The sequence below is a fragment of the Heteronotia binoei genome, chromosome 4, assembly GCF_032191835.1.
Source record: "Heteronotia binoei isolate CCM8104 ecotype False Entrance Well chromosome 4, APGP_CSIRO_Hbin_v1, whole genome shotgun sequence".
NCBI lineage: Eukaryota > Metazoa > Chordata > Lepidosauria > Squamata > Gekkonidae > Heteronotia > Heteronotia binoei.
In genome coordinates this window covers 147736429-147749356 of record NC_083226.1, presented here as the reverse complement: position 1 = coordinate 147749356, position 12928 = coordinate 147736429, and the positions used below count along the sequence as shown (strand labels likewise).

Genomic DNA, 12928 nt, shown 5'->3' with positions numbered 1-12928 from the left:
TTCCTGCTCAAAAAAAAGCTCTGCAATCAATCACTATTAAACATACCACAGCCTCAAATAATCACTAGTGTTTTGACATGATCGCTAAATGTAAAAAGACCTGGTATCTGAAGCAGCGGGCATGCACACAGCAGCTTATACCCAGAATAAACATTTGCTGGTCTTAAAGATACCACTGGACTCAAACTTTGTTCTGCTGCTTCAGACCAGCAGTTGAATCTGTAAACAAACCTTTAAAATATACTACTATTATGGAGGTTATGAAACAGTATTTCTCATCCTTATACGTATGGTAAGTAGACAATCTGCATTTCCGGTACTTGCGTAAAGTTTTTGTTCTATTAATTGTACTTAAACATGCAAAGTTCTGATCTGGAGGATAGCTTAGGCTAGCCTTATCTCAACAGACCTCAGAAACTAAGCAGGGCCAGGCCTGGATTGTGTTTGGATGGGACACCACTAAGGTAATCCAGGGGTGTTACACAGAGGCAGGCAATGGCAAAGCACTTCTGAATGGCTCTTGCCTTGAAAACCCAATGGGGTTGCCATGTTGGCTGTGACTTGACGGCACTTTCCACTACCACCACCAAATGTGCAAAACTACTTCCCCTTTCTTGTTGTGACCTACACTGTATTCACAGAGACCAGATGTATGAAGGGGTATTTATTGTTCAAAGATCTCCTCATGGATCGCACAGTGCAGCACCTCAAACAGAACATTCTGCTTTAGGGAAAGCTTTGATTTAAAAACAAGCAAGAGATTTACCTTTCTGTCTTCAATGGATTTCTAATGGTGGAACCTTTATTGTAAGGTCAATAGACCTCTAAAATACAATTGTTAAAACTGACCAGTAAATATTGTGATTAAGTTCCCTTCCTGAATGTCTTCTTTGTAAGCATAGAGTTAGATCTTCAACTAGTAGGGTCTGTTAATCTCATGTAGATTTAATAGAGCTACTGGGTAGCAGCATCCAGTGGCTACGTGGATCATACTTTGTGTGCTCACAATTCCTTCTTCTTCCACCACTGGCACAGTCAAAATGTGATAACCAAGGCTTTTTTTGAACAGGAATGCACAGGAACACAGTTCTGGCTTGGCATCAGGGGGTATGCAAATGAGTTCATGCTGAGCTTTTTTTCTACAAAAAAGCCCTGTGCGGAACAATAGTGATGTCTGGGAGTGTGGCCTAATATGCAAACAGGTTCCTGCTGAACCTTTTTCTACAAAAAAAGCTCTGGTGATAAGTGTAACGCTGGAACCAAAAATAAGCCATACAGGCTTAATATTTTACTTTGATTATAGAATATTTTTTGTCTTAGTGGCAGACAGATACTAAGATTAGCAAGTCCACTTGCAGTAACAGTTGTGTAGAACATTAGATGCTGAAAACCAACATCTTGAGAAATGGAAGGATGCTGAACCCATCACCTACCTGCTTCTTCCCCTTCCCCCATCCTAAATGCTTTTCTTTCACCCAGGCTTAGACCAGAAATAAGCCTGTGAGAATATAATGTGGGAAGAGGATGTAAGGGGGGAAAGTAGAAGGATGTTGTTTTCACATACATCTTTCACCTGCGTGTTGAAATTATCTCCAGATTTTATTTCCATTTTGGCACGCATGCACACACAAGGTCTTTTATTGCAAAGCATAGTTAAGAATGCTAAACTGAATTGCTTCTATTCTATATGCTTCCCTATAAAGAACTCTTGAGAACAAAACAGAAAAAGAAGGAAAAGATGCCATTACAGTTACTGATAAAAGTTTTATTACATAAAAGTATTTACAGTACCGTTATCTTTCCTATGGCTTAGTACTAAACTACATTCTCAATTGTCTTTCCTATGGCTTAGTTACTGAACTACATTTTAATAAATAAGTACCCAGATAATATACACCATTTACAATTTGTTATTTAGAATAATGTCAGTGCAATGTATGACAAGTCTAGTGTGCAAAATAGAATTTGAAAACTGTATTTTAAAAATATTAGCAATGCCACTGCTAAACAGCTTGCATTCTAAACTAACATCGTAACTTCCACTACAAATAAATATAACTACCATGCAAAAATCATTGATAAAAAAACCTACCAAGAAAAAGGGCAAAATGAATACTGTTATTTCAGAGGTATTAAAACCATCAGTGATCTTTCTTTATTTGCACTGGGAAAGAAATGACATGCTTCCAAATGCATGACCACAAATAGGGCTTCAAGTATAGCTGTCCCCTGCTTCCCTAATTCATCTTACTTTTCCACATGCAGACACTGTTCTGAAATTTCAGGGGGTAACACAAGAGGCAAAGAGTTTTCATTCAAAGACACCAGTAAATTCAACTTGTCCAGGCAATCCTGTAAAATCTCTTCCGAATAGCCGCTTAAGTGCAGGTCCAGTGGTTTCTGGTGGTGTAACATCTGGTCAGCCAGCCCCAAGGAGCAAACAGCTAGCAAAGAAGGCATGTATTTGTTAAAAGCATAGTCAGCCAGGCTGAGTTCAGCTACACCTTTGGCCAGGGCTTTGGCGTTGTTGGCCTCCCAAGCATCAGCTTCACAAGCCTCCATCCGCACATATGTAAAATATTCCAAGAAGAAGTTGATAGTGGGGATTGCCAAATTGAAGTGGAGCTTGTTTAAGACGATGCACTCCAGATTACAGAGCTGCTGATGGGAGAAAGTGTCACAACAAAGAGCTAAGAGCTGTTTCACCTTTGGGGGGTGTACTTCGACCTGAAAGAAACACAAATAGAGAAAGCAAGGCACGTTACAAACACAAAATGTGTGTGGAAAGTGTTATCAGGATGTATTTCCAGAAGTTCTGCAAAATCCAAAAGGTAGATACGCAAATGCATGATGGCTGGTTCTTACACTCCTAAAGGTAGCATACTTCTCAGGACCTAATTTACCCATAATGTTCCCTAGGTCTTCTATGCTTTACATGATAGAAAGGTGCTTATGACTTCCCTGCTTGGAACTCAGCTCCTAGGCACACTAAATCCACTGCAGATTAGGACTGTGGCATGTGAGGAGAGGACAGGACAGGGGACATCAGCTTTCCCCCCACGTTATTTTCTCACCTTGAAATAGCCCAGGAGAGTGCTATTTGCCCCACCAGGTTCCCCCATGATATGCAAGTAGCAATTCTCAGTAAAACTTGGGGGGAGGGGGGCTGAGTTTCCTTCTCCTTACATCGCATGCTCCAATCTGAATTGAGCCCAATGCACTTTGGAATTGAGTTCCCAGTGGGGAACTTGCAAGCACACTGACTGACTGCTCTTGTGGCAGACTCACAAACTTTCAGAGAGCAGCCCTGCTGGTCTATAACAGAGGAGCTAGATTTCAGTCCAACAGAATACGTTTTTTGAGGGCGGAGGGGCAAAATGAAAAAATGATGCCCCCTTATGGACCCATTCTATCTTATGGGCCCATAGAATAGAATGGATTCCATACCCAATTTGGTGCTCCTCTCTGGTGGTGCCAGGGGCAAGCACCCCCTCTGTCCCCGGTCCATTAGCACCTCAAAGACCAATACTATGTTCAGGGCGAAAGCTTTCAAGATTCAAAGCTCCTTTTATCAGATTTGATGAAGGCAGCTTTGATTTTCACAAGCTTATACTTCAAAAATCTGACTGGTCTCTAAGATGCTAATGTACTCAAATCTGACAACAGCTGTGTATTCTGAAGTCAGGGCCCTGCTCTCCTCACCATCTATACTCTATTAAACACAATTTACAATCCTGCCAAATTTAAGATCTGGAAAGGCCCTAAGATTTTGATCTAAGTTTCTGATAAACTATTTACATTCTTCTTTATAAAAACAAATCTGTTATTAATGTCAGAACAGTGAGTAGAGAGGCGACATACTTTTTTTTTTTGAGAAACATGTATTAGAGGAAAATATTACAGTCTTTATAGCTTTATGAATTGGAACTCAGATGTCCCTGGTTAGTTTTTGGCCATTCCCAGCCATCACGGTTCAAAGCACTGTCTCCTAGAGGTAGCATGGGGCAGTGGTTAAGAATGGCAGACTCTAACTTGGAGAACAGGGTCCCTCCACTCCTGAAGCCTGCTGGGTGACTTTGTGCCAGTCACAGTTCTCTCAAAACTCTCTCAGCCCCACCTACTTCACAAGGTGCCAGTCATGGGGAGAGGGAGGGAATGTGATTGTAAGCCGCTTTGAGACTCCTTAAGGCAGAGGAAAGTGGGGTATAAAAACCTACTCTTCTTCCTCTCTTAAACTTTTAGCTAATTTTAAATAAATGCTCTTCTAGGTGTGTGCTCTCTCTCTCCAGTAGCAAATGCAGATTTTACCCCCTTAAAAGCAGAAATGTTCTGGTACCTGTTTGCAAGCAATGAAGAGGGTGGTGACCCCCAAGAGTTGGAAACAGTCAGCAGCCACTGGGGTTGTGGTGAGAAAGCGGTCTAGAGTGTTTACTGCCAGGCATAAGGATTCAAAAGAAAAGCCAAAATGTTTATGCACTGGTATTAGCCAGCTGATCAGTTTGCACCGGGCTTCTGCAGTTACCTGGGAAGCAGGGGAAACAAGAGGTTAGGAAGCAAAAGAGGCTTTAGCAAAACCTGGAGGCAGCCATCTGCAGTATTAATATGCATAAAAATATTAACATGTAAGTACTTCCAAGAAAAATTCTGGCAATGTACTGTATCTTTACTCCTGATGATCTCACAAGTAGTGCTGCCTTATCAGTATATAAAGCACTTTGAAGGGGGAATGAATATATATATATATATATATATATATATATATATATATTGGGGGGAGGGGTTATATTTTTATATGTGCATACATGTGTGCACCTGGAAGTCATGATGACCTCTGGTGACTGAGCCCTACAGGAGGCCTGGAGGATATTCAGGGAGGTGACTAAATAAAGCCTGCCCAGCCTCCCAGCTCATGGTATTCCTTGGAGATCACCTATCCAAGTACTTGCCAGAGTCGACCGTGCTTAGCTTCTGAGATCTGATGAGATCAGGCTTGCCTGGGCTATCCAGGTCAGAGCCACCCTGAGGAACTCCTTGTGTTCCAAAACGTTTTCCTCATGCAGGCCCACTTCTTTCTCCCAGCCAAGTACTAACTGGCTGACCATGCTTAGTGTCAGAGATCTGATGAGATCAGGCTAGCCTTGATTATCCAAGTCAGGGCACTTTGTGCATAATGAATCCTAATTCTATAGGCCACCCCATGTACATCTCTAGCAGTGTGTGAAAGTAATTCAAAAGTTTATTTTGCTACCTGCAGCAAAACACACATAGATATTTCATGCATGTTTTTAAAAATTCTTTCCCCCTCCATGTATGAAGTAGATTCACTGGGGAAAGCTTCTTCCCTGAATCTATCCTCATATGTAAAAACTGTACAGTAACACTGCAGAGAGATTAAGTCTTTCTTTGGGCAAAAATGCTAAATTTCCTTCAGACCAGAAGATTACAAAGACAGTCTAACCACAAAATCCACACTGTTCATCATCTGCTTCTATTCACCAGTTTCAGGAAGCAAGTGAGACTGTCTAGTAACCTATGAACAATGAGTGCACAGCTTTGTAAAATGTTTTGTATGAATTCTTCTGAAGACATTCAGAGGAAAGCAACATGCTGGTGGTGGAAAGACATAAAACATGTCACAGATGTGCATGCTATGACACAAATATAAAGTGGACAAATTACAAAAACACAGTAAAAGCATGCACAAAAGTACAGGGCATGTAACAAATGCAGAAGAGATAAGGGATATCTGGATTTTAGCATCAACACATGATCAGGAGCTTTTGGTTGTCTGTAACAACGGTTCCATCCTAAACAGAGTCACACTGGACTTAGACTTCATTGGACTTAGATCCCACCCATCACAAGGATTCAACATTACATCAGTGCCTGATGCCTCAGGTTGCAGTCTAAGGGCAATTTCCTGGGAGTAAGTGCCACTGAATCACATAGTACTTAGTTCCACAAAAGATTAGGTTTACTTCCTCAGCCCCTGACCATAACTCCCAGATGTTCTTTGTGTGAACACATTTTTAAAGTTGTTTTTTGTTACCTTCCCAAAATCTTAATTCTTCTTGCAGTGTTGGAAGCTCAGCATGATACAGCTCTGTGCATAATTTTATATAGTGCCTAAAAAGGTAAAGGTAGTCCCCTGTGCAAGCACCAGTTGTTTTGGACTCTGGGGTGATGTTGCTTTCACAACGTTTTCATGGCAGACTTTTTACGGGTGGTTTGCCATTGACTTCCCCAGTCATCTACACTTCCACCCCCCCCCCCCAGCAAGCTGGGTACACATTTTACCGACCTCAGAAGGATGGAAGGCTGAGCCAGCTACCTGAACCCAGCTTCCGCCAGGATCAAACTCAGGTTGTGAGCAGAGAGTTCAGACTGCAGTACTGCAGCTTTACCACTCTGTGCCACGTAACAGAACAGGTATAGTGCCTACAAATCTTCTAATTGCTTAAAGATCTCTAAAATGGACATCATCCCACCCTAAAGAACTCAGGGTTGAATAAATACTGTCCAGAACAAATATGAAAGCAGCACGTACATTATGTTGCATGACAATCCCACACAATCATTTGTGTGTAGATGCACTGGGAAGCAATAGCCAACCACAGCCGCCCCAGTATAAGTACGTATGGTAAAACGTATGCACTTTCAGTTGTCACATGGAAGCATACATGTGTGTTCAAGCCCATGTTCCCCATGCAAGAATATATACTGAAGAAAACAGAAAAAAGAATAATGAAGTTGGAGGAATCTTTTACACATAAGTTTTCCTGCCACTTGGGTACTGAACTGCAGTGTTTTTTCTTCAAGCTTCATCATAACATCATTTCCCATCTGTTGTCTTTCCAGGGTTTTATCGTTTCTCCATGCTCTCTCAAAACCACCTTTGATCAGATTTTGAGAAAGAATGGAAGGACAAGGAAACTACAGAAAGACAACAGATAGGAAATGTTGTAAGGAAGCTCAGGAAAAATACAGCTCCAGTTTGGCATCCTGACCAAAGAAAAACTCTGTGTGAACAACCCTACAGAAAACAGAAATATAAAACCGCACAGGTCAGCTGTTCATTTTCTGAGGTAACCAATTCCATAGGGTTATCTATTTCAGACTGCTACTGAAACACAAAAAGAAGAGCCCTGTGGCACCTGAAAGACTAACATACTAACCGTAGCATAAGCTTTTAAGAGCTACAAGCCCGAGAAAGCTTATTCTATAATAAATGTAGTACCTTCAACTGTAACTCCAGATGAGCATCTGTTTTCTGCAGTAAAATAAAGTCCAAATCGAGCAGAATCTTAATGTCTAAACACCTCTATTTTGTGAGTTAGAGCTCACTTTAGCAGATGCACAGAATGCATATCCATTAAGCTGAATCTATCTAGATTTTTAAAACTGGAGCTTTTCTGCCAGTAACTCTAATCTCCCCCCCCCCCCGTTTTTTTAATGTGGGCATAAAAGCATCAGTCCAACAACTTGATGAAGTGAAGCTCTGACTCAATGGTTATGCTGGGTGACATTTTCTAACTTTTAAGGCGCCACTGGAGTTGTGTAAGAAATACATTAAAAGTGCCTCAGGGCTGGTTTTTACTTTCCTTTTTTGCTACAAAACCCGTAAAAAACAATATTTAATTTTTCTTTAACCCCTTTTCTAGAAGTCTCCTGGCTTCCAGGGGCAGCCTTCTGACCCCCCCCCCCCCGCGTCCCCTTACTTGTGGCTGCCGGGCCAGCGAGTCGAGCGGGTAGCACTTGCTCTCCCTCTCCTTTCGGAAGCGGTACCAGCTCTGTCCGTAGTCGCGGAAGACCTGCAGCTCCAGCGGGTGCAGAGGCTGGCAGCCGCCCGAGGAGCCCAGCCTGCCGGCGCCCCGCCCCACCGGGGGGGCCTTGCTCTTCTTGACCGGCGCGCGGAGCTGGAGGCCCGGCTCGGCGCTGTCTTGAGGCTCAGCCCGCTCCTCTGGGGTCACGTCTTCGGCCCGCTGCCGCTTGGCCAGCATTCCCCGCCGCCCGCCCAGCACCGCCCGGCGCGCCTCATCAGGGCTGGTGGTCACCATGTTTACTGCTCGGCGCAGTCGCTGCCTCCCGGGCAGCGCCGGGGGCGGCACGCGGAACCGGCTATATGTTGGCGAGGGCAGCCCCGCCCCTGGTCCCGCCTGCTGGAGACGCTCCTCCCCTCGGCTTCGGCGGCTTTCCCGGCCAAAGAACCGCTTTCGGCCATCTGGGCTGGGCTTTTTCTGGTCTCTCCGCAACCAGCCTTTCGGTCCCCCCAGCAACTGGGGCGAGAGCGGCCTTGCCTTCAGTGCCTGAGGCCAAGGTCCTTTTCTGAAGCTCTCTGCCGGGGCGCCTCAAAAAACAAACACAAAACACCACGCTCCTCGGGATCAGTCACTGTGGCGGTGGGGGAGGCCTGCCATTTTGTTCTGCTTTTCTTCAACTGGGAAGTTGGAGTCTACTTTCTAGTCAAGGCGACATGATGGAATTGAGCCAGATCCAGATCGCCACAGTTGAAATGCAATAAATAGGTGCTACTGCGATATTCCGGTTTCTTTTACAGTTCTCGTTTCTTCCGATTGACTTAGCTTTTCCAAACACATGAGACTGAACGCTTTCAAACCAAAGGGTGTGAGGATATTTCCTCAAAACAGAAAAAAAAGTTACAGAAAAGTGTAAAAAGAAGTTCTCTTCGCATGGACTTCAAAGAAGTCACTTGATTGTATCCCAAGAAATATACATCATCATACCTTTATATAGAGTTCTTTCCAGAGCCCACAGCGTAACATAATACTGTCTCTGATCAAAGTCTGGGCTCCCAAAGGAACAGATCTTGTTCAGGGTTTATAGCTTTATAGCATAGAGGTGGGCAGTCGTATTAGCTTGAAGCAATAGAAGAAAGAGTCCAATATTACTCTAAACTTTGAGCCATTTTCTGCATGCAAGTTTTAAAAACAAACACTTTGACTTTCAAAGATTTTGGGAAAATGCACCATTCTCCAAATTTTGTCATTCTGACAATTATGCCAGAAATATTTTGTCTCATTTTCTCCAACACTGTTGTAATTTTCCATATGAGAGTGGAGAAACACAGATCCCCAAATAATGCCTGTTGAATCTGGACCACCTAGTGTGAAGAATACAAGGCAAGGTTTTATTTATTTGTGTTATCCATAGTCCATCTTTCTTACTAAGACTGAACATAGATTACACCACTAGGATGGGACATCCAGTAAGCAGGTTTGGACTGCAAAAATCTGAAACAAGCAGAAATCTCTAACAAAGCTGGAACAGACTATAAGCATGTACACATGACACATTAACTTATACAAAAAATACATAATAAGAACATACTTACAGCAGCAGAATTGTAACCTTACCTATGTGCCCTGTTCATACACATGCTTTGTGGAAGTCATAGCCAGGCTGCACTGCAGTACAGGCAACCCTCAATAACACTTAGCACATGGGACACTGTGACACCTGGTCATTCTAAGCCAGGCTTGGCACACAAAATGGAGGCTGACAGCACCTTGGTCAAGCTGCCTCAGCTCCAAACATGCTGTGACCCCTGGGCTCAGCACATACCAGCACTGAGCAAGTGAAGGTAAGTATGCATAAATATATATAAGGTGTCCTGGAGAAAACTGACATCTGACTAATCCCATCATTCTCCCAACTTCTATGGAATGCACTGACTTGGAAAAAGTTCCTTTTCTTATGAGAATTTATCCATCTCCAACTTTTATCTTCTGTTAGTAACACCTCCTGGTGTATCTATATCAGTATTTCTTTTCAATATCTCAAGCTCCAATTCCTGATTTGTCCTGCTTCTTGCCTCCACCCAACTAATCTAATCACCTTATCTAGTTCTAATTCTTCTTGCCCCACCTTTCAGCAATGGGCTATCCACACCTGTTAGGCACACCCAAAACCCATCCCTCAGCTTCCTGAGACTCTGTGTCTGTCTCAGCAAAACCCATCATCTTGATCCTGCACACATTGTCGCACCACTTCATAATCCCATCTTGCATTGTGTATGCCTCAGGATATGTTTTTGCCTATTCAAGGAGGCATACTGAATATGCTCATTGTGTTCAGTCTTGGAACCTTCATACTTGCACCACACAACCAATGTTCCCTCTAAGCTGTGGAGTCTTGTGAGCCAGAATTCTACTTTGTGAGCTACTGGCATTAAAGTTGTAAGCTACTGCATAGATGTTTGCTATAGTCTAGAGCCATTTTTCCGGAGACAAAAATGTGAGAGCTGGAGGCTAAAAAACTGTGAGCTAGCTCACACTAACTCAGTTTAGAGGGAACACTGCCCACAACTCTGTTTGGGTACCTTCCACAGTAGAGTGTTCATGGTTGCTCTTCTCCATGAACTTCAGCTCTCCAGGACAGGTAAATATGATCTCCCTGCCACCAATCTCAAAATTTATTCACTCCACTACTATTTTTCTGATGTTCTTGTGTGTGTTAGTTTAATTGTGTGTGTGTGTTTATCATATTCTATTTTTAATAAAATTCCTTATTCAGTTGGTTTGGTCATTTTGAAATATCTCTGAACTAGTACTGGTATACATTTTGTGGGAATCTCTCCTAAAAAGCTCTACCTAGGTCAGCCTCTGCTAATCTCCTCACAGAAAGAGGAGACCAACAGATTTCTGGTAACAGACCGTACGTACTATCTATACAGTACTTCAGTCCACAATCCCTATCCCTTTACCAAAGCATCTTTAACCATTTCATCACAGCATGACCCTATTATCCATGTAAGAAAAACCCTCTTGAATGGATTAGTTTAGCATAGTGTGCAGAAAACCAGGAGAGTGGGAGCCTTCCTAACCTACTCTCATCAGGCTGGCCATTTCATAAGATGGGGGCCAAAAAAGAGAATGTGGCCCCCATATACACCAATGTATACAGATATTGGTTTTGCCCATTTGCAGGGTGGCATCTGCAAAAGGCCTTGCTTAGATGACTGAAGTTGTAGTGGCACATAGAGGGAGAGGTGGTCCTGTAGATATGAAGGACCCTGGCCATGAAGGGTTGGGCTTTGTATGTCATAGCCAATATCTTAAATTTACCCCGGCAACTGATGGGCAGCCAAGGGAGTTGCTGCAAAATAAGCCTACTCTGACTAGCTTCTGATAATAACTGAGCTTGCTCCAAAGAGTAGCGAGTGATTAAGGTTTCTAATCAATTACAGGAGGAGATTTACACTTGTTGCTAATCTTAAATTTGGAAATGTGACTATATTTATTTTCCCTGTGAATTTAAACAGATAACCACATGTAGTAACAATTATAGCAATGAATAAAGAAAAACAAAAGAACTTTAGCTCCCAAATCCTATGCACAACGTGCATTGCTTGAAAAGTTGTTTTCAAATCTGTCAACCACCATCAGACTTACCTCTACATACCAGCTTTTCTTCCACTTGCTGACTTCTGAAGTCTTTCAGCTTTCTTCTCTTGTCCTGCTCTTTCATCAGCACCCCCTCTTCCCATTATTCTATGCCCATCCCTTCACTTGTTCTATATTCTACACAGCACTTTACTTTTCTCTTTAAAAGTTAACGGCAGCAATCCAATATTTATGAGAAAGAAAAAGAGTATTCTGTTGGGATAGGGGCTAACCATGTTTCCTTCCTGGTACATAGAGCTCTATGCTGATTTCTATTTCTTGGCCAAATTTTAGAACAGGGGTCCCCAATATTGTGCTGTGGGTGCCATGGTGCCCACCAAGTTTTTTTAGAAAGTGGTTGGAGCATTTGCCCAGCAAGACTTCTGATTGGCTGTACAGATTTTTTAAAAAAACAAAAACATTGCTTTGGCAACAGCTGCCACCACAGCACAAAGACCTTCACTGGGTGACAGAAGGCCTGCTTTGAATCACTGCAGGTAATTGTGGGATTCAGGATCCAAGTGAGAAGAGCTGCAGTCTCCCAAGTACAGCCTGGAAATCTCATTTGCTGTTCCAGTATCTGTGGATATCCCCGTCACTAATGCATGATGGTGCCATATGGTTATTGGGTTTTGGAATTGTAAATTATTTAATATATTTTATGTGTTTTGTATTAGTTTGTTGTGAACTGCCCTGAGCCTGCACACGGGGAGGGTAGTATACAAGCCTAATAGAATAAATAATGTAAGCTGTGGCAGCCATTTTATGGCTGGCTCCTTGCTGTGGTAGCCATTTTGTGGCTGCGCCCACCATACTGTGTCAAAATTCTAAAGGTGCCAGCAGGCTCAAAAAGGTCAGGGATCCCTGTTTTAGAGTGCGGTGGCATGCCAAGAGTTAAAAATTAGCCAGTAGTTTTGAGGCTTTAGAATACTTGTGTGTACCATATTTCAAACTGGAGAGCTCTAGTTCACTGTTGAGGATTCTAACTGTGTCAATACTACATTCTTAGAGAAACAAGGGTCTTTATTTCTCTACTCATATATAAAGGAAGTACACTACATAAGGTTACTGGGTTCTAAAACATAAAACAGAATGGATCTCTACAGATCTTGGCAAACCACTAGTAACCATCCTATTTAAATACCTCAGATGATGAGCTCTTTCAGCCTAGAGGAACCAACTGCCATTTGGCTTCTTCTGTCCCAGAACTGTCTCCTTACAGTGGCCGTTCTTCTTGTGTGGCATTATGTACAGCACCCAAGTTTTTAGTTTTATCACATATATTATTCATAAGCCATTACTTTGAATAGTAAACTGTCCTGAGTGTTAAAGAAGAAAGGTAGTGTATAAATGTGATAATACATGCAAATTGCCAGTCATTATGAAAGTCAGGCTAAAGATGGAAGGCAAGCCCAAATACAGCATTTTTCTTTTTGGCACCAAGGACCGATTTTGTGGAAGACAATTTTTCCACAGACCGGGGGGGAGGGTGATGGTTTTGGAATGATACAATTGTGCACTTTATT

The 12928-nt window shown here is 42.6% G+C and overlaps 1 protein-coding gene across 1 annotated transcript; it reads right to left on the bottom strand.

Moving 5' to 3' along the window:
• Window positions 1-1744: 1744 nt before the first annotated feature.
• Window positions 1745-8198, bottom strand: CCNO (cyclin O). Its single transcript, XM_060235984.1, has 3 exons — window positions 7719-8198; window positions 4337-4522; window positions 1745-2727 (listed from the first exon to the last, which is right to left on the bottom strand). Exons 1-3 carry the CDS (start codon window positions 8055-8057, stop codon window positions 2248-2250), a joined length of 1005 nt encoding a protein of 334 aa, XP_060091967.1. The 5' UTR covers window positions 8058-8198; the 3' UTR covers window positions 1745-2247.
• Window positions 8199-12928: the final 4730 nt, after the last annotated feature.